At 40.9% G+C, this 27,742-nt stretch overlaps 1 protein-coding gene across 1 annotated transcript in view; it reads right to left on the bottom strand.

Moving 5' to 3' along the window:
* The window catches only part of tnfrsf19 (tumor necrosis factor receptor superfamily, member 19), a 72,751-nt gene that overhangs the window by 29,564 nt on the left and 15,445 nt on the right, over positions 1-27,742 (bottom strand). The window contains exons 4-5 of the mRNA XM_069891406.1: positions 11,585-11,763; positions 7,121-7,206 (exon numbers count right to left, since the gene is read on the bottom strand). Coding sequence (XP_069747507.1) covers positions 7,121-7,206; positions 11,585-11,763 — 265 coding nt within the window. The remainder of the gene's footprint in view (positions 1-7,120; positions 7,207-11,584; positions 11,764-27,742) is intronic.

Below are 27,742 nucleotides of genomic sequence, written 5' to 3'. Positions count from 1 at the left end.
TTCAGCAGGGAATATTAAGTATTTTTTAGTGTATTTACGGGTAAGTTGGTGATCTGGTTCCTCCTGCAAGGCCTCTTGTAGATCAAGTGTGTGTGCTTTCACTCACCTCAATGGAAACCCTCCAGCCTTGCATGGCCGAAACGCCAAAGCCAAATTTGTCAGTACACTACTCACTGGAGCTCTTCACCATGTTGGGCTGAGACAGATAGGTACCCATGCTTGCTTGTGACCTGCTGCCGGCCTCCCTGCACACAAGCACCGACAGCAACACGTCCTTCGGTCCACCACACACTGAGGCTCAGGCCGTCCCCTCCCCCCCCCCCCCCCACTGTGCAAACACCAATTGATTGACAGGCACGCCGGGACCTGCGGCGTGTGAAGGCGGGAGGGGGAGAAGTGGGTCACCAGGGCAACATGCAGGGCCCACCATCGCGGGGAGCAGATGATCAAATGCTTGCTTTGAGGGGACTACTGGGCCTTGGTGATCAGGCTCCATGCTGAGCCTTTGTTTACGGAGCAGAGCCCACCCCCCCCCCCCATCCCGAGCAAATTGAATGAAGTATGGGCGCGGGTAGCAGTGAGCGAGCAGCCTGGCTCAGCTTAGCCTGACAGCTCAGCATGAAGCTGCAGGCCTGCTTCCTGGACAGCCACAGCACCTTTGTGGGCTTCTTGAAACTCGGTGAGTAGCCAGGAACCTGCTCATTTTCAACTTTGCATATAAGACCTTTGGGATATTTTTGAGCCAATTTTTGAGGAAAAAGTGGGTCATATATGCTGTAAAATACAATACCTCTCTATTCCCTGTATATTCATGTGTGTATCTGGAAGCCTTTTAAATGCTACTATTGTACAGTAAAACCCCTATTATCTGGAATTCAAGCAACTGGCAGCCTCATGCAGCCAGCAAAACAAAATCACTGGAAATAAATAAGTAAACAATACAGAGTTTAAAATTGGTATGCCTCACGATTAGTTTGCCAATCACACAACACTCTATCTCAAGCAACCAGAAAATATACTTATACAGCATATACAATCCCGATAGGTGTTGGATACTGTTTTTTTCTACTCTATTTGCTTCCACCACTATTCCTGGCAACTCATACCAGGCGCTGAGCATTGGTTAAATATCTTGTCCTGCACATCTCTTTTTATCTTTCCACTGCTATCCTTAAATGCATGTCCTCTTCTCCGTGTTATTTTTAGTCTTAATATACTGTCTACTCTATCAATGCCTCTCATAACTGTATGAACTTCTATCAGCCTCCAATGCTCCAGACAGTCCAAGTTGTCCCACCTCTCTTTATAGCTCATCCCCTCTGATCCACCCCACATCCCAATAAAAACACACTGAAACGCTGGAGGAACTCAGCATTCATAGCAGAGAAAGATATATTATCGTCATTTCTGGCCTGGGCCCTTCTTCAAGGAATGAGCAAAGAACAGGAAATCAGTGCTGGCTGGGGGAGGAGTCCAGACCAACAAAAGATGTTAACTGGATTTGATACAGAGAGAAGTTGCTATTAGTTTCATATAGTTTAATGGATGGTAACTTCCAATATGACCACAGAAACCATATTTCTCACTCTTTTCAATTGAATAGGAATTCAAAGTCAGAAATGAGTTGAGGTTCCTGCTTCAAATATTTTAGTAAGCATTAGTTAAGCTGCAAAGTAAAAGGCTTGTATTGAAGTACCTCATTGTGATATTACCAACAGACTTAGTCATCCATCAGCCCATTTCTGTTTATTTTTACACCTGAATGTGTGCTTGTTCAGTCTGGAGCACAGAGGCCTGACCACAAGCAAACAGAAATCTTCAGAAGATTCCCATACCAGCGGGGCGGGGGGTTAAATTTCAATGAGAATTCCCTCACCCCACCCCCACCACTCCCTTACTTACTTGAATCCCATATATTCTCACAGAACTGAACTAACAGGTTTGTGGCAGTTGAACAAATCAATCAGCAAGCAATTCAAATGAGGTTTTGTTTTCAATTTTGCATGAAACAATTTACTATCTGTATATCACCACAAGACTTTGTTGAATTATTCAGATGAAGAACCTTTTAAAGTAATTTAGGGAGCTGTAACAAAAAAACAAGAGCCTGACAAAGGGGCTTTGGTATTGATAAGGTCCACCACTTAAGGTCTGACAGGAAAAACTACACTGATGAACAATGATGGAAAGCAGTGAAGGAATATTTGTTATCCAAACATACGGAGCGAGGCCCTTGACTCCACTTTGCTGCTCTTTTGGCCTGGATCATCTCCAATCAGCCCCACATATTTAGATTGCTGCACACTTAAGGGAGCTTTGTCTCCAGGGTTCTTAGCATGAAAATCGTCCTCAGTGCAGTATGATCTATCAGTCCTGATACTGAGTTTCCATCATTTACTTTAAAATACACCATAGAAGACAACGATGTGAAGTTCCCAATAACATTATGCCTTTATAACTCTAGAAAGAATAAAACATCAAATCCATCCAAGTTTTTTTTTAAATGCAGGAAAGGCACTTGACTACAACCTAATGATTAATTTAAAGGCAAAAAATACTGTATTTTGTGTTAATAGTCATTCATCACTGTCTGTCTCTCCTGTATCTTAAAAGGGTTTGTATTACATAAGCATGCTTATGGCCTTCTGTTCCAGTCTAACCTCTAAGTACTGACTTTCCACTTGTCCTTCCACACCTCACAGCTTTCAGGAAATCACACTCAAACAAGAATCGAATGATTTTACCATACACTGGTTATCTCAGACCTGATAAATACCGCATGCATATCCTACTCTTCACCATATAAAATAAAGCCATGGTGTGCTTTTTAAAAGCACAATCTGTTATTCTGAACTTGGAACTTGCCCAGAATCCTTGTCCACTCACTCTTTCCAAGGTGAGGTGCCAAGGTCAGTTCTCACTAGGTCTTATCACACCACCATGAACAAGTGGCAATTTAACCGGTTACCTAGCTGGGAATTACGCAGTGTGAAAAGGTCAGACTGGGCAAGGCCAGTCAACCTCGACTGGGCTCTGTGACCTAGGTTGGGGGTTAGTCTCAGAACCTGGCCAAGTTCACCTGTCAATCCCCTTCTAGTGCTGCATATCAACAAATGGCTTTACCAGGAAGGCTTCATGACATCAGCACCCGTGTGCGTGCGTTACATAGATGATCTGCCTCTTCTTTTTCAGCAAGGAGTCCATGTTCAATACTTGCCATTTTTAACAAGTTTGCCAATGCCTTAACTTGTCAAATTCTCTGCAAATCTATTGCCACCCCTCCCTTCTCATCACTCTACTCCATTCACAGAATACCCAACTAAATGCTAAAAACAAAGCCTCGAAAAATCTTTTCAATTTCACACAATTCAGAACCGGCAAATTTGTATCGTATCTCATGATCACAGAAGGGATGGAAGCCGAAATTAAGCCTTACCAATTTGAATAACAAGAGACATCCCATGAGAACATTGTATCCAAAACTAGGGAAAAAAAAGTCCCGTCTGTATTCCAAAACCAGGCTCTAAAGGAGGCAGCGGACGATTCCTGGTGGTCACAAGTCTAATCGAGGGAGTTCAATACAAGGCTCCTCCGTTCGCTGCTCCCACATTTTAGCTCACGAGTAAGTTGGATTTTGGGGTTAAAACTCTTTGGTGTCTGGAGTGAGTGTAACCTTCCTGGAGCAACACAGAAATCTCAACGTGATCTTCACGCCTCACACAGACGGACTCCGATAAAGTGGAGAGGAGAGGAGGAGAGACACAACTCTGCAAGGGATCGTGGGAGATGAACTTTCAGAATGAAAGTATCTCACACGAAACCAATCCAAATAACAATTCAGTTTGAACTGAACTGTGGACAGGTGGGGAAGGGATGGAAAGGAGAGCAATCCCAAGTTAAAAGTCAAGCAGGAAGGAGATATAGCGATGGCTAAACAATGTGGTAGGAAACATGACCGATGGTTATTAAATTGACTGTGAAACAAGTGGGTTAAAGTATATGCTTTATTAACTGTTCCTTCGTCACTCTATAACGTGCTTGAAAATGTAATTATTATTTTTTCTTCCTCCCAAATGCTCCCACACAATCAAGCGATTCATTCATTTATCTTGCCCAGAACTTCTACCATGCAAGTCCAACAATAATCAGAATATTTACCTCTGCATCTCAATTCTAAAGTTGACATGGCTTTTTCCTCGAATTATTTGTAAACCTACGGCTCCTAGAACGCTTCCACCAGCGTTGTCTCCGCTCCATCCTCAACATCCATTGGAGTGCTTACATCCCTAACGTCGAAGTACTCGAGATGGCAGAGGTCGACAGCATCGAGTCCACGCTGCTGAAGATCCAGCTGCGCTGGATGGGTCACGTCTCCAGAATGGAGGACCATCGCCTTCCCAAGATCGTGTTATATGGCGAGCTCTCCACAGGCCACCGTGACAGAGGTGCACCAAAGAAAAGGTACAAGGACTGCCTAAAGAAATCTCTTGGTGCCTGCCACATTGACCACCGCCAGTGGGCTGATAACGCCTCAAACCGTGCATCTTGGCGCCTCACAGTTTGGCGGGCAGCAACCTCCTTTGAAGAAGACCGCAGAGCCCACCTCACTGACAAAAGGCAAAGGAGGAAAAACCCAACACCCAACCCCAACCAACCAATTTTCCCCTGCAACCGCTGCAATCGTGTCTGCCTGTCCCGCATCGGACTTGTCAGCCACAAACGAGCCTGCAGCTGACGTGGACTTTTTACCCCCTCCATAAATCTTCGTCCGCGAAGCCAAGCCAAAGAAAGATTTGAATCATAATTTATGCCAAGAATGTTACTTAAATAATCTTATTATTTTGCCCCAAATCATTGCTATTAACAATGATTCTCATTTAACGTGTAACCAGATGCAAGATCCATCTCATTCTCCATTACAGCTGGAGTAATTCAATTTCCAGTGGCACTTCTTGTCAGTGCCTAATGTGTCACTCGCGATGTCATTGCTGGGGGCAGGAACACCACCCCCCCCTACTTAAAATGTCCGGTTTCTGATTTTCCAGGTAAGTAAGGTTGCAGTGTGAACGACCCAGGAGGTGCAGCCTTCCCGGGAACTTCACCCAGGTCCCAGGAGGGTCATCTACATTCGGCAGTGTGAAAACACCTACAGACTCTGAGCACCTAGCCATCAGTCAATAAAGAATGTGGGGAGATCTAAATGGCATCAGACTCAGATTTCCTCTTCCTGGACGTCCTGACAGCCTTTGACAGGAGGTAAAGCGAGTGATGGAGGGAAGGTTTTACAGTATTTAAATGTCCCTGAAATTCAAAGGCACCGATAAATGATTCAAGGAGATTGATGTAATAGTAAAAAAAAAAGAACCTTTAAAACATGTTAATTAAAAGGGTGGCACAGTTTGTATAGCAGTTATAGTGCCAGTGACCTGGGTTCGAATCCAGCGCTGTCTGTAAGAAGTTCGGACATTCTCCCCGTGTTTACGTGGGTTTCCTTGGGTGCTCCTGTTTCCTCACACCCTTCAAAATGTATTGGGGTTGTTGGTCAATTGGGTGTAATCTGGCTTGTGAGCTGAAAGGGCCTGTTACTGTGCTCTAAGTCTACATTTTAAAAAGGTCATTTAAAACTGCATTAACATAGTTAAACATGAAAAAAATGAGAATGAAGTAAAATTATTAAGAGCATTCTCTTAATATCTTCCCATCTCCAGGCAAAAAAATCTCTATTGAAATAAATGCAGTCTCACTGGTATTAGAACGATGAGGCAATTCCTTTAGCATAATAAAAATGTTTTTATGTTGGAAATATCTAAAGTACTATTTCCACGGTTGTCATCTGCTCTGCTGAGTATTCCCACATTTTTTATCTTTATGTTAAATTTCCAACATCTTCCAACATTTTGCTGGGGCATTTCAGTGAGACAGGATTCAGCTGTTAAACTCTGCATAAAGTCCATTGTCAGTGGAAGACGGGACTTCACATGGAGCCTAGCTGTAGTGGAGCAGCAGAAGCAACGTGTGCCATTTGGTAAGTCTGGTTCTTAGAACAGATCCATGTAACCCTGGGAATTAACTCTATGGAAAAGCCAAACACCAGAACTAGCCTTCAGAACTGCCAGCCAAGTCCTGCACTACTTTTCCCCATTAAAACAATTACCATTTTATCTGTTTTGAATTTTTAAATATATTTTTCCTTAAGGGAATCTATTTCCCTGCTCATAGTTCTGATAATAGTCATGACATTGCAATTATCAACAGAGTTTAGATAAAGGTCAGATTAATTCAAAATGATTTGATTTTCAAATAATTAAGATTTCAAGGGAATATCAAGTATAGCCACCTTGAAGAAATGCTGTGACTGATTATAAATCTGCATATTTCTATTTACAAGTTTTATTCCTGTTTCTAAATGATCACCAAGTTCACTTTTTTAGATATGATGTTTAGTGCACCGTAATGTAACTTTGGCCCAGCGAAGTATTTTAATCTCAGTCTAAATCAGTGGTTTTCAAACTGCCACCCTAGACTCACATTCCACCTTAAACAATCCCTGTGCCGTAAGTGCTCTGTGATTGGTAGGGATTGCTTAAGGTGGTTATGTAAGTGGGAAGGGAAGGTTAAGAACTATGGCTCTAGACCCAATTATTACATAAATATTTTGCTTGAGAAAAAATATAATTGGCCCATTTCCTTTAGAGTTATGAAATTGGGCACATAATGAGGCAATTAGGTACGACTAACTGTGGTTTTCAAACTTTTTCTTTCCACTCACATACCACATTAAGCAATCCCTTACTAATCACAGAGCACCAATGCCACCTAGGAATTGCTTAAGGTGAAATGATAAAGCCTCCAGGGTATCAGATAGAAGAGTATTGAAATCTGCCAAGCGAATGAAGAGACACCAGGGCTGTCCCTTACATATGATTAAATGGAGCAGAAGTCTGAGACTGTTCTCCACGGACAATGTTAAGTCCTCCATTATCCATCTAACTCATCTCTTGTATCCCTTGACGCCTGTAAGAACCTCCCTGAAACTGTTCCTTATGTCTCTTAACGGGGAGGTGAAACTAACTGTTTATCAGCAAGTTAACAAAACAAATGAAACCGTTTGTGTACTCACAGTGAGGTTCATAAGGAGGAGGAGGTTCCCCACATGGTATGCATTCCATTTCCTGAAAACCACCCAATTTAGTCTTTCTATAAAATCTGGAAGGAGAGAGGAAAGTAGGTAATCAGTTTTGCACAATAAACATTTTGAGAATGTAGCAACACATTTATTATTTGCCTTTCTCACGTTATGGGAACAGAATCAGAATGTCCATGAACCATCATACTCCTAAGAGTCTGTGAAAAATCACTTCACCTGGAGAGGACTGAAGCCTTTCCTAAAGGAAAGCCTACTTACTCAATGGAAGGAGATGCAAGCATAAAAGTGGAATGGCCTCAGCTTTGAATAATATTTTCAAAATAATATCTATGGTAATGAAGAAAAATATAACAGTCTTACACAGTGAATTGAATTGACTGATAATTCATTTCATTAGCCTAGAAGACAAATAGTAATGAGATTAATGAAAGGGCAAATTTTCCAGGCTGGGGGCTTAATGCCTTCAGAAAGGATGGAAATAAGTTTCTCATCTTAAACTGAGGCACTGCTCCAAAGTCCATCTCCCAAACCATCAAACCAACAAAAGGAATAATATGTAATTGTAGGGCTTCAAAATAAAACTCTTCTTTAACAAAAACAAACTTCTTGAAAAGTAAATAAATGTAAAAACAATAAGGTTTAAGTTCTGTAGCAGTTTAATTCTACAAAATAAATGAATTTTGAAAATGACTGTATCAGTGAAAGAGGACCCGATGACAGAATTCAACACTACCTACATTGTGCGAGCACAGCTTCCCCCATCCAACTGAAAAAGAATGCTTTGAAGTGAAGATCAGGATCTCAAAGCTGGCCACATGCACCATGATCTATAAAGCAGGCAGGATCTCCGTCAGCTTGTATTGTTCAGGGGCATGGATAACTTACAGCAGCCTCCTCAAACCATTGAGGAACCACAAAGGCAAAACCTTGCAACCTATTAGCAGTGTACATGAATCAATGTTACTGTCCTCTTCCTGTCCAAAGTTTCCAGCACTGAATTAATGATCAAATTTAACCAGCTCTGATGGGTGAGTCATGTCTACGTGACTGATACCATATTCAAAAACTCCAAGCTCAGTAAAGTTCCTGCTATCTGGAATTCAAGCAACAGGCAAAAATAAAATCAAGGAAATTTAAAAAATAAAATAAAATAAATATAAATTTAAATAGAAGTTTAAAATTGTAAAAGTAAAGATTCTCTGAAGCAACACACCACCCCTTAATGAAGATGGGAGCAAACAATTAGCCAGCGGAGCACCCTTGTCATGCCCCACCTGTAGCAGCTGTTTGAATAAAGTTTCAATAAAGTTGTGCTTGAATAAAATAGTAGAGCACATGATGAAGAGCCTGCAGATGCCGCTCACCACTGGGGTGATTCTCCCAAAGTGTCTCCCTATCTCTTCCTTGATCTTAATTAGCATTAAGTATATTAGTAAGGCTTTATCTGTAATCTTGAGGGGGGGGGGCTGGGGGGAGGTTAATTATGATGACAGCACAGTTAGCACAACACTGTTATAGAGTTCAAATTTTATTAGTTATGGGCAGGGAGCAGGTAGGTGGGACGTGGAGTTCACTTAAATCGGTGCAAACTGGAGGGGCCGAGATGGCCTGTTTCTGTACTGTAATTGTTATATGGTTATATTGTAAGAGTGTGTCTCAGGCATCTGAAAAATTCGCCTATCCATCATCCACAATCCCCGTAGTAGGTCCTGCATACCGGGGATTTTACTGTAATAGAAAAAGGTTTCAAGCACATGGTCCTGCTTTATTGAAATCCCTGGTCCATGAAAGTTAAAACAGAGAAGGGACTTCCAGGCCATGTTTAAAAGAGTGTATTACATCCCAAACCCTACCTATCTGCCCTGTCGAGCACCACCCGCCCCATCAGTGGCAATCTCTGTGGGTCCCCATCTTCAGCTAGCTCCGAATCCACTATGCATTAGAAGTAAAAGGGCATAGACATTTAAATAGCCAGATTCCACAAATCATTTCTACAAACTCTTTTTTTAATATGATCACAAACTAAACATCTTCCCTCCTGCTGCTCCCCTTATAAATGACAGTATTTTAAGCTTCAGCTCAAACAGCTAACTAGAATTTTTTTGTTTCAGTTCTCCATTTCTAACATTTTTATGTGATCCCTGGCCTTTCACCCAGGATTCTAACAATAAACTCTAAAATCGCAGCTCAATAAAATTGTTTCTACTAAAGTGAAGTGGCTCACTTTTTTTTGCCCACTCTGGTACAATTGGAAAAAAATGAATCCTCTACACACAAAACTGGTGGGGATGTCACTTGACTACCTGAACATGCGCTGAACATTTTTTTTAGTGTCCACCATTGTTTACAGTTCTTATTTCCTGGGTTAATTCCTCACCAAGTAAATTGACAGGCTATTAAATCCAAGCATTTCAATAAAATGGTAGACGTTCCATTTCACAAAATGACCACACATAAAATCCTTTAAAAGCATTTGTTAACAAAGGAATGGGGATTAAAAACCTGCAACAATGAACATAATGGCAGGCAATGAAACTGGGAAGCATGCTAATGGCTTGTAAAAATCAGTGTTTCCAAATGGTCAAAAAGTCACATATAAAAAACAGGAGCCACTATTTTGGAATGACTTTTCCAATTGAATGTCCAACTTTGATCATAATGTAAGCCAGTACTTCTCAAAGATAACTTGCCATATTCCATATCGTAACATAAAAATTAGAAGGTGGCTTGGATCAGCCAGTATCAACTGGGGGCCACAGCACATTTAAGGGGGGGGGGGAATCATAAAATATTCGTATGCTTTTATGTAGGCAGTAGGAGAGAAGTATGGAACAAACCAACTAAACTTGACTGCTTCATAGGGAACGGGACCCATGAACTTTGAGCAGAGTCCAAAGGGGGCCACAACCAAAAAAAAGGTTGAGTATGGCTGCCCTAGATCATGGTAGATATTAATGTATTATGGGTAATGCAAATATAGAAGCCACCAATGAGTTACAGGTAACACAGATCTTCTAGACATTAATCAACTTAGGCATTGCCTATCATGAACATAAGAAATAGGAACAAGAATAGGTCATCTCTCCCTAGATTGTCATGTCATGAGTCCGCTCCACCATTCAATGCAAATCCGGCCATGGACTAGGGTCCACCTACCCACCCAGTCCCCATTATGCTTATTTTTTTCTATTCAAAAATCTATCTGTCTAGTCAATGAGATAGCCTCTGCTGGTTCCTTCGGCAGGGAATTCCAGATTTACATTTCTCAGTTCCTTCTTATTTCTGTCTTAATTTCTGCTCCCTGAAGCTTGAGGCTATCCCCTAGATCTAGTTTCACTTGATGATAGAAACAACCTCTCTACTTCTATCTTATTTGTTCCTTTCATCATTTTACATGTCTGAGCATTGCATCTAACCACTGGCCCCAATTCTATCCCATTCCTCTTCCATTCCCCATAAAATTTCCATAGGTTTTTGTTATCTTGTTATGTAGGTTGAACTCTGTCAATATAATCAGATAAATGTGCCTGACACATCCCCATGAGGATGCACACGAGGTACACAGAACAAGATGCTAATGGAAATGAGGGGAGTAATTAATCTAGGCTGGACAGCTGATGCCACTGGTAGTGATAGGGATAGGGGGTTTTCAGGATAAACAAATGTTAAGAGTTGTGGGAATGTTTTTGGAAGAGAACAAAGGCAATAGCATGGCAAATGTGGAAACATCAGCCATGCCTTCTTCTGCACATTTCTTGTCTCTGTCCACATCATGTGAACTTTTTTATTGAATTGTGTGCATTGTGTGATAAAGGGTCTCATTTTGAATAGAACTGTCCACTGGCAAGGCAATGGCTATGTTGTGAATTTCAGTGTAAGGCCAACTCCTAATCACCCATATTTCACTGGAAATAAGAGCTCTGGCATATTGAGATTAACGCAAGGCACAATTAGCCTTGGAATGCAACGACTGATGTGCAGACGACAGCCACTAAAGAGCAAAGGACAGTGGACCCAGCTGAGAAAATCTGGAGTACAATTTAGAAAAGAAAGTGGAATGCAATAGTGATGGCGACGTAGGCTCTTGGTTAAATGCTCCCCATTCAGACAATATTCCATTTTCTCATTTTCCTTGGTACCCAGACTCAATAACAATTTCCTCCAATAAAAATAGCTATTAAAACAAAAAGTGAGATATATATATCAACATGATACAAGAAGATAAGATGTCCCCTGAATTAAGATGGATAGAACACGTTATGAAAGATTCTGATAGTTTATTTTAAAAATGATCCATATACTGAGCAGACATTATTTGCAGCCTACGGGAACAGATGTGGGATTTTTCCAAGACATTACAACTTTAGAGAGATGATATTGAGCTATCCCGAATACTTAAAAGATATAGAGAGCATATCTGTTGCTCCTTGAACCTACCCGGACAAGCAGTCTCCACACATGGCATTACTGGTGGCTGTGCAGTTGGCCTTTTGGATGCGATTTACAAGAGCACAGTCCAAGCATGGCTTACACTTCTGATATCCCCAGTCTTCCTTGAACCTGCTTGGCCTGCAGGTCACGCACTGTCCATCATCCCCATATCCAAACCCACATTCCTGTAAGGATTAATAAGAAAACCCCACTGTTAAAGAGTTATGAGAAAAGGAATGTGAATAAGGGGAAATGACTAGGATAAAAACAAGAGGCTGGTGTAATGAACACTGTCAGGCTTCAGTTGCGAGACAATGGAAACCTTTCAGTGGATTCAAATGCTTCTTTCACTGTTAATAATCTCACTTACTGATTTAATCATTCAGTTATTTTTACAACACACGGATAATTTGAATGACAATGAGGCCAGCAATTCAAAGCAGCTACATTATTATGGAGAAGTTATTTTTTTAAAATTAACTTGGTTATGTGGAATGTAAATGATATTTATTCATTTGTTGTTCCAAAATTTGAATGGTGTACACAGGTTAATTTTCTTCTGAGGAATTGATTATAGTTGCCTCTATTTGGGTTTAAAATTCCATTTGTGAATTATGGTGCTTTTTTTTTTAGTTGAGAGACACAGCACAGTTACGAGTATTTCAGCCCTTGAGCCTGTACAGCCTGATATGACTAATTAATCTACTAACCCCATATTCTTTGGAATATGAGGGAAAACTAGAGGAAACCCACGTAGACATGGGGAGAATGTACAAATTCCTTACAGACAGCTTTGGATTCAAACCCAGGTTGCTGGTGCTCTAATAGCATCATGCTAAACTGTACACTAGCCGCGCTGCCTTACGCTAACCTGTACGCTAGCCAGGCTGCCATACGCTAACCTGTACACTAGCCATGCTGCCTTATGCCAACTGTGCCGTCCTGTTTTGCAATATTCAATCCTCCAGTAAAATATATAACGTTCTTTCCCTTATTCAATTTACTAAAATACATCAGAAATTATTGGTCTGTTTGCATTTGCAAGTCAATAGCCCAAAACATTATTTAATCAGCCAGGGTATCAAAGGTTATGGGGAGAAGGCCGGGCAGTAGAGCTGAGTGGGAAAATGGATCAGCCATGATTAAATGGTAGGGGAGAATCGATGGGCTGAATAGCCTATTTATGCTCCTATGTCTTCTGGTCTTATCTAACACAAATTCCAATTGGTAGTTGAATTCAGGATATTGGTTACCAGAAAACTAATTGAAAAATAAAACAGAAAATGTTGGCCAGCATTCTCAGGTTATGTAGCTACTGTGTGAAGAGAAAGAGTTAATATTTCAGGTCAAAGCAGCCTTGTCAGAAGAAAGAAAGAGAGAAAACAAGTTAATTTTAAGCTGTAGTGAAGTTAGAGAAGACAATTTGTTTTCTCTGTTCTCAGCTCTGCATTAACGCAGATGTTACTCATCTGCTCTGTGTTTTCCTGTATTTTTGACCATCAGTGAACTAACTTTGTCGGACTGTACAAACGATCACCTATTATCATTAACTGTCGATGGGAATCTATGACATTCAGTCAATTCTTTGTATTGTTCTCTTCACAATCGGCCCATTTTTAAAATCAACACTTGTTGCTAATTTATGTTCCAGCCCCCACTTGCTGTTCTTGATCTCCTTCCGATTATTGGCCTGCAGTTCTGGATAGGCCATGACTTCTCTTGGTTCTACATGGGATCCTTTGCCATGCCCACCATTGTTCCTGGTCTGCAATCTACTTCATTTTATTCATCTCTGTGAGCAAAACTCATGGCCACTTTGTTCACTGGTGTCAAAACTTATCAGCATTTGTCTACTATAGAATAGTCCCTGAATACCATTGTATGCATCCTCCTCAGAATCTCCCACTGGATAAGCCTATCAACCCTCTGAACCCAAAGAAAATCTAACTCCCTGCTTGAAATTCCTCCACCTTTACAAAAACCACCGAAGGAGTCAATAATTATTCCACCAACATTTACTTTTGTCGTTTTGGCCATGAATCAATCCATATTCCACCGTCAGCTTCCTTTCTTTGCTGCATTGAAGACACGACTATTCTTCCTTTGTAAAGAACATTAACTTGCCTCCACAAGTCTTTCCACACTGAAACCACTTTATAGGACTGCTGTGGCACAGAGGAGGCCATTTGGATGGCCTGAACAGAGCATTCCAGTCAGTCCTTTTCCTCCAATCTTTCTGCTTAGCCCTGCAAACTATTCTCTTTCAATTGCCTTTTACAATTCCCCTTTGAAATCACTCACAGACAGGAAATTCCTAATCCTGATTAGTATCCCTGAGCATGTACCCATCCCCTTTTGCCTAAATTGTGAATTAATGTCCTCGTGATCCCTGAACTACCTGTTAATAGAAATAGCTTACCTCTATTTATTTTGAAACTAAATTAGAAATGATCTTGTATATTTGAAAAATCAGGGTATTGAGGATATGTTTAATGGGCAGGGCAGAGGAGATTAGGCCTGGCAGATGGGCCATGATCATATTGAATAGCAGTGCAGACGTGACCATCCTACTCCTGCTCCTATTTTCATGTTTGTTTGTAGCATGACCAGCATTTTGCACAAATTTGATTAATCTGCTTTTGTACTCCATGCCTTTTTATGAATCTACAATCACATATGAACTCTCTCCAGCATGCTCTCAGATAGATCTTCATGGATTTATGTACACTAAACTCATGTTCCTTTGCTCCAGCAGATTGGAAATTGTTCTTCAATATACTCTGTCTCTCTCTGTATTATTTTAAGCAAATTGTGTTACTTCACTCTTCCTTGTGTGAAAATGTTTGCTCGTTTTGGTTCTGGCTCACCTCAGCTTCACTTTCCTCTACTAACCTCATGGCCTTTGATTCCAGCATTTTATGTTCCAGTGGCTTTTGTGGTCAAAAATGTCACAATGAAGACTTCAGGTGACTTTTTACCTTCAACAAGTTCAGTACTAATGATAGTTTGGCCACTGTTTACCAATCTCTCTCATGGATGTTTGAACTTCATGAACAATCCTTCATTTCTCTTCACTTAGCTAACTTAATAACAATAGTGGGTTGATTTGGTTTGTCTTTATATACAATCTTTCTAAACAATAAACAAACAAGTGATTGCAACAATGGTAAAAGCATGGAAAAGCCACCTCAACAAAGAAGCATTTATATCTCAAGTCAAGTTTATTGTCATCTGATTGTACAAATACAACCTAATGAAACTCTGTTCTCCTGTCCTCGGTGCAAAAACATGCAGACACACAACCAGACATAATGGTACAGACAAATAATACAGAGGCAGGACAAGTATTTTATCTATTCAAATAAATAAATAAATCTTGTTTGATACATGTGAGAGAGTCTCGGATGGAGACTGTGAGGAGTTCCTTAGGTCATTCTGCATTCTCATTGCCTGTGAGAAGAAGCTGTTCCTCAGCCTGGTGGTCTTGGCTATAGGGCCTTTCAAGTAAGGAAACTGCCCGACTGTAAAGGCGGAGGTTCTCCGCCCCTACGCCTAGAGACTTACTTTTCTGAATGCGTCATGGCTGATTCCAAGCTGCCGAATCCAACCCTTCTTGGCGAAGGATAATCGGCAGAACACTGCACTTCGCAACCTGGCTTGAATGTACAACCACTGTAAGTGGCTGGTTAGGGGTGGGCTGATGACTCTGTCAGCCAGCAACCCATCTCCCCATTCACCCCTCTCCCTCCACGACCCCCTCAATGCAGGGGTGGTGAGCGAAAGCTGTCAGGGCAGTGGGTCTGTCTGGTGCCATCAGGGTAGTGGGGGCTGGTGGGAGCCATCAGGGCAGCAGGGGCCGTCAGGGCAGAGTGGTCTGGTGGAAGCCGTCAGGGCAGCAGGGGCCGGGGAGTTGTCAGAGGCGACTGGTGCAGGTTGTGACAGCCTCACCGGCTACTTCGGGACCGGTCTCGGCAGCTCAAAATGCAGCAGAGCAATGGCCGTCTTCCCTACCCATAATCCCCCATGCAGCTGGAACTGTTCTGGGAAACACAGAGCTGTTCCCATTCTTCCGCCGCATATTTACGATGGGTGGCGATACGCCACCCGTCGCCCCGCTTCCATTGGCTCCAGAGGGTGCTACGAGGCACCGTTCAATAAGAATGCAATGCAGGAATGGCCTTTTAGGGCTGTTCTATGAAAGTTAAGTTTTAAGTACTCCCCCCACTCTTTTAGCCGGCCTCCAGGCAGAGGCCTGGCATAAAATGGCCTACTGATACTCCTGATAGGAGTAGGTGAAAAATGCTACGAGCAGGGTGGAAGGGGTCCTCAATGATTTTGCGCACTCTCTTCAGACAATGATCCCGGTAGATCACGTCGATGGGGGGAGGGAGATCTCAGTTATGCAGCATCTCCTCAGGCCTAATTCAGTTTACACATTAGCGACAATAATTATTTAACCTTTAACCTACCTAGCAAGCTTCCCATCATTCCTTATGATTACCATTTGACAACTGGTCACAATTAAAAGACCAAAAGGGATATGTTTAATACGGCCATTCAAATTGTCATATATAATAGAACACCTCTTTCACAAATAAACTCAAGAGTCTGACTGCTTTCACTCATGATCTAATGCCTCACACCTTTGGTGAAAGTCAATAGATTAAAGACTTCATTGTACTTTCATATAATAAGGTAGAACAATTCCATCAATAGTGAGTGAGTAACTGTTGATTGTCATACAAACCCACAGTGGCTCAGAATTTAATTTAATAAAAGGTCAGACAAAAATTGGGTTGCCAGAATTATTTTCAACATTTGCAAATAAAGGATGGACACACTCACATAGTTTTTCATTCCGATCTCTATCTGATAAAGTGTTGCGAGGAAGTGTGTTGGATGACACAATTCATTGTCAAAGCTCAAACATGAAGAATGATCCTTACCGCAAGCTACAGGAAAAGATGGAGTGATAGAATCATGATCCAGCCAAAATCAGAGACTATCAAAGTGAAATAAGAAAATGGAAAGCAGAAAATACTGAGAATGTACTTGGGAACAACATTTTAAGTATATCTGCATGACTAAATTTATTTTAAATCCTAACTTTCTCTGTTGAGCAATTTAACTCATTGGTTGGGTATTAATAATGCTGTTAATTTGACAAGTTGCCATTTTACTGAAATAATATGCTTTGGAAACAGCAGCATATCCAGTTCTAAGGAGTTCAGATTTCCTCTCTCTTGTTAAATCATACCATCTGTCTTGCCTGCTATCAATAATTGGGATCAAAGCAGAATTTTCTGCCCCGTCTTCACAAAAGATAACGGTGGAGATTTTAGAAAGGCCGCCAGGTACGAATGATGCAAATTTCAATTTTCAATTTCCAGTGTAATTTTCAAAAATGAATTTGTGATGTGGTTATGTCATTGGTCATAACATTAAACTTTTTGTTTAGTACCTGGCAAAGAGCCTTTAAAGAAAAAGGGAGAAAACACACTGAAAAAGTTCATATTGTGGATATTAATCAAATTCTATTTGAAGAGGTAAGGTTGTTCCTTCATTAACTTGACAGATATAGACAAGTGTTTTCAATTTAGATCAGTTAAAGCAGATTAAGTAGGGCAGCCTGCAGAGTCATGACCCTTCCCTGTTTGTCCTGTAGAACTGATTGAATTGAATAAGCACAGCCTTTAGGATTCTTCAGTTTATTCAGAGAGAAAAAAAATCTCTCCTGATATTTAATGACACATATACCATCGACGCATTTTTACAAAAGGAAGGAAAGATTTACCAAGCTCATTATTAAGTGATCATTAGGCCCTTTCAAACTGCCATGTAAAATGGGGTTAACCGGGCAATCTGCCCAGTTAGCACCCCAGTTACACAGCAGTTAGCGCTTGCTTGCGTACGTGTCACCAGGCAGCCAGTCCGAACATCCAGCAATATTTCCAGTGAGTATGTGATACATCATTGTGGGGGCAGGATCCCCCTTAAATCACCGGGTTGGCAGTTTAATGGTTAAACTGCAAATTAAAAGGTGCTTCCAGCCCCTTTGCCCCAGTAATTGCACCTGGGTCCCAGGTGCTGCAGTTCAAAGGAGGCTATTGATTGCATTGAGGCAGTGTTGGATACAGGGCAATTTGAATTGGGTTGTGTGATTCCTGTTCACATACGTTCCGCTGGCAGCAGTCTAGTATTTTAGGTTTGGTGTCATTTTTCATCTGTGAGATAGAAGACTATTTTGTCATTGGGGTATTACTGAGATGATCATCTTGTCCTCATCCGTGACAACATTCTTCATGAGTGGCTGAATGAAAATAAAACCCCACACTAATATTGGATGGACATTACAGTAAAGTGCCTTTATTGTCAAAATGTGCACAGGCCAACTGAATCCATTTTCTGACTTTGGAGCTTGATTCTGTTGATAAAAGTAATGTGACCACTCATTAACTGCTGCAGTATATTTTCTTGTTGCTTTGGCCCTGTTTCAAATGATATCTTCATAAAATACAAGGGATGGAATCAAAATGAACTTTAATTAGAAAATCCTCTGCCAAAATAATGAAGGGCCAGTATATAGCAGACTGCACTGGTAGAACAAATTCTTGATACATAAACTGTAATAATATTAACAAGCTGATGACTTTGAAGTGTGTGCCAAGTATGAATTAAAATATGGCTTATAAAAAAGCCTACATCCCAGCTCTCTGAAAGAATGTAGGGTAACATTTCAATAAGATGGGGGTAGGAGTAATGAAACTCTTCAAAAAAGCAATCCACAGATCTCAAACTCGACACAGACTATTTCAAGTCTACATTTGTGGTATTCTTTGTTGAGTGCCATAAATTAAATTTGGTAGGGAAAATTAAAGATTAATTTACACTTGACAGATATTCTGTATTCTGTATCATATCTCTTTTTTTATCTGCAATAAAAAGAATCTTTTTGCTTGTCATAAGATAGTGGAGTAGATGGTAAAACTGGCCAAATTCTTTTAAAAATGTTAATTGGTGCTTAAGAGTTCCAATGTACTCTCAGTGTTTTGTTACGTTGAATAAATCAGCAGGCAATAATCAACAAAATGCTGGAGAAACTCAAGTTCAAGTTTATGATCAAATGACTGTATTAGTATAACCCGATGAAACAGCATTTCTCTAGACCATGACACATACACATATACACACACAATACATAGTACAGAATAATCACATATAAGGTATAATTTAAAATATGTATATAAATATTTTGGGATGATTTAGTCGGTTTCAGATACTGTTCATCAATCTCATAGCTTGCATGGAGAAATTTCTCTGCCTGGCAGTCCTGATTTTGATGCTCCTGTACCTCTTTCTTAACGGTTGTGGGTCAAAAATACAGTGTGCTGGATGGAAAGGGTCTTCCATAATTCTTTGAGCCCCATTTAAGCAATGCTCTTGGTAAATGTCATCAATAGAGGAAAGGAAAAGCCCAGTGATCTTCTGCATTGAATTCCGGTCCGATGCTTTGCAGCTACCGTACCACAAAATGTTATAGCCGGAGCCTCAATTGTGCTCTTGTAAAAAACTGTCAAGATGGAGGCCTGTAGCCTTGCCCTCCTCAACCACCTTAGGAAGTGTAGTGCTGCTGTGCCTTCCTGACTAAAGAGGAGTTGTTTTGGGTCCAGGGCAGGTTGTCTTTCATATGCTCTCCAAGGAACTCTCTGCTCTCCACTCCCTCCATCACAGAATCACTGATGTGTAGTGGAGCAGGTCAGGCAGCATACATAGAAAACAATAGTCAGTGTTTCAGACCAAAACAGCAGGGGTAGTTAGTAGAACATTCAATGCAAACAACTAACTGAAAATTAGTTAGGTATATTGCAATCTATCCTTAATATTGGATTTGATGGTATTGTTTCATAAGACGAAACCTTCTATTTATAAAGTGGTTTTCATGTTCCCAGTTAGTGAAGTACATGTTTGAAATGTCGTCACTGTAGTAACATTGAAAATATATTGATGTTGATCGAAAAGGTAAAAATTGGACAACAAGCATCACTCCCACTCTCCTTTGAATAGTGGCCTACACCAGTGTAGATAGAAGAGATTTATGATGTCAACCTTCTCTCAGTACCATGATGCAATATTAAACTTCAATGCCGTGCTCATGGGACTTGAACAATAGCCCTGAGCCACAACTTATGCTGGAAATCGTTCCCACCAGCTAATGTATCAATTGGAGATCCCTATTCTAAGCACTAGCACATGCCCTCCCTCTGTTCCTGGAATTGCTGTTGCATTAAAAGTCATACATACACTGGTTAACTTACTGACCGTTTCCAGAATTTTCCATTTTTATTTCAGGTTTCCAGCAGCAACAAAATTTAGGCTTTTTTTCTGGACTGAAAATTATAAGGTACTGAAATACTTCAAAAGAATATTCACAAATTGGCCCAATTATTAGAGAAGTTGCCAATTGTAATCAATGTTTGAATGAACATATCATTTAAACAAGTTTCTTTTGTACTGGCAGTTGTAAATGAGAATATATCTGACAATACTCACTGGAAAAGAAATTTGCAGAAATGTTATGCTTCACTTTAATCAGTTCCAATACAATGACATCTGTTGCTTAAAACAGTCTAGTTTTCAACCTAAAAGTAGTCCTTCTGGTCTTTTCATAAATATATGCAAAAACAATTTAAGAGATTCCAGGACTGAATTGAACATTTTTTAAAAATGATTTTTTATTTAGTACTTCATGATCAATTTTGCCGATGTCTTTGAACCAAATCCTGAATCAACATTAACTTCTTGAGTTTTACTGGGCAACGATTTTGTTTTTCTTAACTGTTGCTAATAAATGCATCCCATTGGGATCTACATGTTTCAAAATATTCTTCAGGTTAAGAACTAGGAAAATTAAACCTGTGCATTTGTGTGAAATGAGTCATTTATTGGGGATCACTTTGCCTTTCAATCAATTACATTGCCAAATGTAAAGGCGTTTGATCCTATGGAGACAAAGAAACTGAAGTTGTTGTTTTGCTGGCTCCCATAGCTAGAGGTCAGGCAAACGTAAAACTAGTGAACTTTGTTAGATGTGTATTTAGGAACACATTATCGATGTTCTAAGTAGCTGCTTTCAGGTGGAATCGCCTGGAGAATGCAGGAGGTGAAGGAGGTGTTCTGCCACCTGAAAGGTCTGAAGCAGGGAGAGGGGCCACAGAGCAAACGCTGGCTCCTGAGTCCGGGCAGGGGCAGCAGTCTGATAGTTTGTCTCCCTGCTGCCTGACAGCCCCCTCCCTGCTGCCAGACAGCTCGCCTCCTCGCTGCCTGAAGCCCTCGGCATGGGACTGCAGGACTGGGGCGGCCGGGGGGTGGGGGTGGGGGGGAGTATGGGGCTGGGGCAGCCATCCCCGAGAATCCTAACTTATCGAAAACTCTCACCTTTTAAATTTAGTGGGATTTTGTGTGCGTGCGTAAGTCCCGTAGTCCCCTGCCAGCCGCCCCAGCCCCAAAGACCCTGCCAGCCACCATACCCCCATAGTTCCACACCGGGGTACTGTCAGGCAGCAGGAAGGGTAGGTTTCGGCAGCGGGGAGGGTAGGTTTTGGCAGTGGGGCTGTCAGCGGGTCTCCACCTGACTGTCAACAGCCTGACAATAACCACAACAGCAGTGCGAGTATAAGACAGCTTTAATAAACTAATACGTAGACTAAGAGGTCTTGTCTCTCTGCAACACAAACCTGGAAGGCTCGACTGTAGCTCTGGACTGCTTGATATACAAGGTCACCGGGATGACCCCTGGTGACCTAGTGGTGTAATTACATATCACCACATTCACCCCTCCTTAAAAAATTGCTATCTCCCCCGTCCTCCTTCCCTTGTTTGTAAGTTCATAAGTCCAAAATTTTTATGGCTTCCATTGCCTTTTGGAACTCCTCGGTAGTAGTATGGGGTGGGGAGTGCGGTCTGCCTTTCGTGGTGGAGGTGTGGGAATGGGCAGTACTGGTTGGCCATGTGGGCTGGTGATCCTCTTGTATGGGATTAGGTCCTGCCATCAAGACTAGGGTGGGGCGGGCATACCCAGGGTCCTGATTTCCAGGGTGGGTGGTATAGTCCTCTGGGGTGACTCGATGGATGACTGTTCTAGTGACTGCTGCTGGGCTCCTTGTTGACCATAGTGCCTGCTGCTAGGTACCTGAAAGCAGCTAGCACCTTTGCCTGAGCTGCTTTCAGGTACTACGGGGGATTCTTGGAGCAGGAGAAGGGTTAGGTAGGTAAACCTCCTGACCGGGTTCTCCACTTCCATAGGGGTACAATAGGCTGCTTTACAGTCGGGTATTGTGGCCACCTGAAAGTGGCTAGTGGCTGCTCATAGTTTGCAATTAACGGATGCTAATAAACGTGCTCCAATTGGATCTTCTTCAACATCTCTTTTTTTTTTCAGATAAACATGATTTAAAAGAAAACACGGAAATATCATACGGTTTTATGAAATAAACACAGTGGAAAAGATCCACTTAACCAACTGGCCCAATACTGGCTATTGCTTTCCTTGGATGCTACAGCATATTTGTGGTAACCCAATCAAATACCATTCCACCACCGGAATAATTTCACGCAACTGCATCAAATTCTACTGTGAAAGCTTGCCAACCATTACCTCATGCACGGAATCAAATAATTAATAAAGCTAATTACTTTACTAACCCGCAAACATGCATGTAAATGGCGGCACTTTTGGAGCTGCTGCATCGGCAGCACTGCTGCGGACCCGCAGAGAGTGAGGGGAAGAGACTCAGGTCGGAGGTTTGGATCTGGAGTTCAGGTTGCCGATGGTTTGGGCTGGAGTATGTGTGGCTGTGGAGGCAGCAGGAATTCTGGAGGTGACTCTAGGGGGACTCTCTTTTACTTCTCTTTCTCTCTCTCTGACTGTAAGAGGCACTTAGGCAATTCCTGCCTGCGGTAAGGCAAAAAGAAATTTCATGTAATATGACCCTGTTTTATTACTATGACAATAAATTGAATCTTGACTGCAAGAGGCACCCGGCAATTTCTGCTAATGGCAAATATGTCTGCTTTATGGCAGACTAAAACAAATTTTGCCTAATATTAAACCTGTTTTATTACATGACAATAAAGGAATCTTGAATAAATTTACCAAATCACGAGGTTTTTCCATTACCCTCCACCATCAAACAAATGAATAACAGCATCAATCTCTTCTACTCATAAACTGTAACACATCTGGATTTCGTGCTGAAGAACTCACGAGGTTATCAACCACAAACACATCTGGATTTCGTGCTGAAGAACTCACGAGGTTATCAACCACAAACATATCTGGATTTCGTGCTGAAGAACTCACGAGGTTATCAACCACAAGCACATCTGGATTTCGTGCTGAAGAACTCACGAGGTTATCAACCACAAACACATCTGGATTTCGTGCTGAAGAACTCACGAGGTTATCAACCACAAACACATCTAGATTTCGTGCTGAAGAACTCACGAGGTTATCAACCACAAACACATCTGGATTTCGTGCTGAAGAACTCACGAGGTTATCAACCACAAACACATCTGGATTTCGTGCTGAAGAACTCACGAGGTTATCAACCACAAACACATCTGGATTTCGTGCTGAAGAACTCACAAAGTTATCAACCACAAACACATCTGGATTTTGTGCTGAAGAACTCACGAGGTTATCAACCACAAACACATCTGGATTTCGTGCTGAAGAACTCACGAGGTTATCAACCACAAACACATCTGGATTTCGTGCTGAAGAACTCACGAGGTTATCAACCACAAACACATCTGGATTTCGTGCTGAAGAACTCACGAGGTTATCAACCACAAACACATCTGGATTTCGTGCTGAAGAACTCACGAGGTTATCAACCACAAACACATCTGGATTTCGTGCTGAAGAACTCACGAGGTTATCAACGACAAACACATCTGGATTTCGTGCTGAAGAACTCACGAGGTTATCAACCACAAACACATCTGGATTTCGTGCTGAAGAACTCACGAGGTTATCAACCACAAAGAATAATTTTACCAATGATTCTGCCTGCTCTCCTGTGCTTAGTCTGCCTGACATACTGTGGCCTTTTTTTTTCCCAGAAAGACTAATAAAACAAGGAAAGCAGGAAGAAAGTGAAAACAGACACAATGTAGAAAGAAACAGAAAAAGTAAGACTTTAAGGGTGGAAAAAAGTGTGTGGTTTCCCCCTAAATTTCTCTCTATTCCCCAGAAAAGCATGTATACCAGAATGGACAAAGGGGACGTATATCTCAGTACAGGTGACAATAACAAACAATTCAAAATTCAAACCTGATGGAACTAGTTGCCCCTTATAAAAACCACTTAATATTCATCCATCAAACCCACTGAAATGAAAATTGATTGTGTTCTCTAAAAGGCAACCAGTTTTATTTGTACATTATTACTCTTACACAGTGAAAATGAAAACCCAAGTCAGAAAGTTCTCTTGACATACAAATATAAATATTCACATTCCAAAATATAGGAGGAACCATGCAAACAACATCAGTTGAACTATCCAATCCAAAGATCTTGTGATCACATGCTAACCTTTCTCTGATAAACAAAGTCCTCAAGATGCAACTGTAAGAACATGAAAAATAATGTCGACAGTTCTGTTTTTGGGGGTCATACCTCAAAATGTTGGTTATGTATTTTTACTACATAAAGTACATTGTTTGACCTGCTGAGTTTCTCCAGCATTGTATTTTTAAAGGGATATAACCAATGACTTTCCTGTTTCACCTCATAATGTGCCTGGGCAGTTTACAAGTAAAGACAGAGGAACTTGTCCAACTACTTGGAACATGTCCAGATTGTTGTATCCACCACAACAAATACAAAAGCAGAGATGAACCAATCAAAACAGCAGAAGAGATCAATAGGAGTTTTGCATCATCTGTGATCAAGCAGTTAAACAAGTATTTCCTCATTTTTTGGTCATGTTGTATGTAATTATTGCACATTCAATAGTGTGTACACTAAACCTCACGACATACAACCTTTAACTGATGAGTAACAATGTGAAATAGTGCTGTTAAAGACGTGTTGTTATTGTTTGATCTTCCATCAATGCTTCTGATGAAGATCCACATAGAAAACAGGCATTTGGATTGGAAGTCATTCAATCCATCAAAAAAATTATTCACCTTGTTATAGTTACAGTATAGATAACCCTTATAGTTAAAATTGCTTGGGCTCCAAAATGATACTCTTAATGTAATTTACTACATGTGCTTAATATTCCCAATCTACATGTTCTACAAGATAAAAATGTGGTAATGTGCAAACACAGCACCCACAAAGGAATTTTGTTCAAGCATGTTAATATTTGGGGTTCAAGGATGTTAATTTTAGTGATATTATGCAAAGGATTTTTAAAAAATTACATTGATGTTTCTTATCACAATTACTTTCTAAATGTAATTACTGTTTTGCGAAATATTGGTGGCAGTTTGGACAATTCACAAACAAAAGACATGTTTATATCTGAAGAAATTGTTTTAATGGGATTTATTAAGGATATAGTATAGTTAACTCTCTACATAATCCCTTTCACACTGCCAAATAAAATGGGTTGAATTGGGCAATTTTGCAGGTCCTTAGCAGCTAACCTGGCAGTGTGGAAGGTCCCAACCAGGCAGGGCGGGTAAAAGTGAACCGGGCTCTCACTCTTGGTGGGGGATTGTGTCAGAGCCCAGCTGAGTTCACTCGGATTTGACTTGGTACCTGGTAGACTGCAGTGTGAGTGGGCCACCAGCTCTACCAAGTACCCTTAGTGACGTCAGTGCCTGCGTGCATGCGACAGTCTGGTAGATTTAAAATCAGTGCCATTATATCTCACAGGGCGGCCTGTGGAGCTGTCTCAGAGCACCCGGTGGGGCTGTCACAGAGCGGCCGGCGGAGCGATCAGCGCATACCTGAGCTTTAAATCATCTCAAGATTACTTATATCTCATACATTGTAAATACTAGGTTTTTCTTTACGCAGTATGATCACAGAACTTGCATTAGTGCTCAGCCCAATAGCTTCTCAATTCCCAAGTTTGAACAGTCTGAAGCCCACTGCAGTAGATTTTCCCATGTTGAGCATCTCTGTCTTATTAAATTGTGCGTGTTTTTTCCCCACGCTCTTTTATACATTGTGCGCTTATGTGCTTTATTTCCTCTATGATTTCACTGCCCTGCGAGAATGTAATACGTCACTTGGGACGTCACCGCTAGAGGTTGGGCCTCCCTTAGATCTACGATATCCACATGAACCAGGGAATTCATGGTCCAGTGTGAATGGCTAAATGGGTAGTGCAACCCAGGTTACTTATTCGCCTTTTTGGAGGGTTGGCAGTGAGAAAGGGGTTAACTGTTTTGCATCCACCCAATAGACAAACTAGAGTTTGATTCACTTACCATTATCTAGCATTTTTTTTAAGCAGTGATTTGTGAGATGATACTTGTACATTGTTGCATGAATCTGAATTTTTTCAAAATGCTTTACAAAATAAATTACTTTTGGACTGGGGCGATCGTTGATACCAAGTGGAGCAGCTACCTTTTGTGATCAGTCAAATGCAGATAAATTTTTTTTGCTATTATAGGGAGAGAAAAATGTATTTGCCCAAGAGATTGTCTTTTGATGACATTCAAAGATCTCAAAGGTCAATCAATACCTTCAGTGAAAATCATGAGTTGTCTTCAACTTTAAAGGTCAGCCTGGTTTCTCTTCTCTTCCCACAAATGCAGCCTCTGCAGAATATTTTGTTTTTATTTTACTGACTTGAGTGATGCAAATTACCCTCTGTGTTTTACTTCAAAATTTACAAGTTCAACCTCTATCAGAAAGCTTCAGACTGTCCATTTCCAAACTGGATTTGGAATTCTACAAATGGACCAGAAAGTTGCAGAAGACTGCACAATTGAATCACACTTGTTTACACTTGACATACAAATGCATTTTTCCGCAGGGATCAGCTAAATAGTGATCAGGAGTTGCAAATGCAGTTGATTTTTCCGCTCCCTAGCCTGAGGCACTCAGCCCAGTTGTAGGACTCCTGCTGATTCCCTCACTGAGATTAGCCACTCACCTCATAATGCCTTAGATCTAACAGAAGCTCTTTCTGAAATAAGTAAACAACATGAAGGCAAGGAAACCAATTGTGCTGGCAATGCAGGACGAACAGACAAAAAAAAATTCCATAAACAAGAATTTTTAATTTGATTACTCATGCCTAAACGTGTATAATTTTGCTCCTCGGGCCAAAATTCGTAATGGTGTATGAACTACAAAGACTTTGCTGAACACAAAGGCACACTGAGCATTAGAATAAGCACTCGAATTTCAATGGATGACATGGCATTCTCTCTAACAAAAAGTCACCATTGTCCCTGACTTTTTAGCATGACCATGTAAAACCGTTCTAATGTGGCTAGGAACAAGATGACAGAACTAAAGATAACTTGAAGCCAAAATAGTGTTATCAATGACTAACAAAGTAAACAACAACTTAATCTAGTTTCCAACAAAAGGACTTCTAAATCACTTCTCTTTTCAAAACCCCACCAACAATTACACTTTCATAATCATTAATCAGTCTTAACCAGATTGTATTTTAAAAATCAGAATTTTAGCTATTGCAATTCATTTTTAATCATTTGAAGCCAGTTGTTCTAAGAAGCACATTTTTGATTTGAGCAAAATTAAAGTAATGAATCATAATTTGCAGCTATTGCATATTAACTTTCAAACATACAGGCAGCTAAACTGGATAGCCCCAGATATCAAAACTCAGTGGAACAGGAAGACACGCCTCTTCTTTCAAACAGGTCACAGAAGGAGCTCTGTGATTTACAACCTTGAGGATGGCTCAGCCACATGCTTGTGGACAGGCATACAGAGGGTCAGCAGGTCCTTTTTAGCAGAACTGAATAATAGACAGAATGGCCTTTCAGCCCTCATCACTAAGGCCTCAGACGACAGCAAGTAGGAGAGTTTGGACTATTCAATTATTCTGGGGAGCTGACAGTTGAGTAAAACTCCTGGAAGTTATGGCTTACCAGCTGAGTTGTTCATGGCTCTGTGGTAGGGGGGGGTTCCTGTTGGAAGTAATACAATATATCCTG

The sequence above is a fragment of the Narcine bancroftii genome, chromosome 7 (assembly GCF_036971445.1).
Source record: "Narcine bancroftii isolate sNarBan1 chromosome 7, sNarBan1.hap1, whole genome shotgun sequence".
Classification (NCBI taxonomy): Eukaryota; Metazoa; Chordata; class Chondrichthyes; order Torpediniformes; family Narcinidae; genus Narcine; species Narcine bancroftii.
Note: the sequence above shows the minus strand (reverse complement) of the source record. Positions and strands in the feature narration are given on the sequence as shown.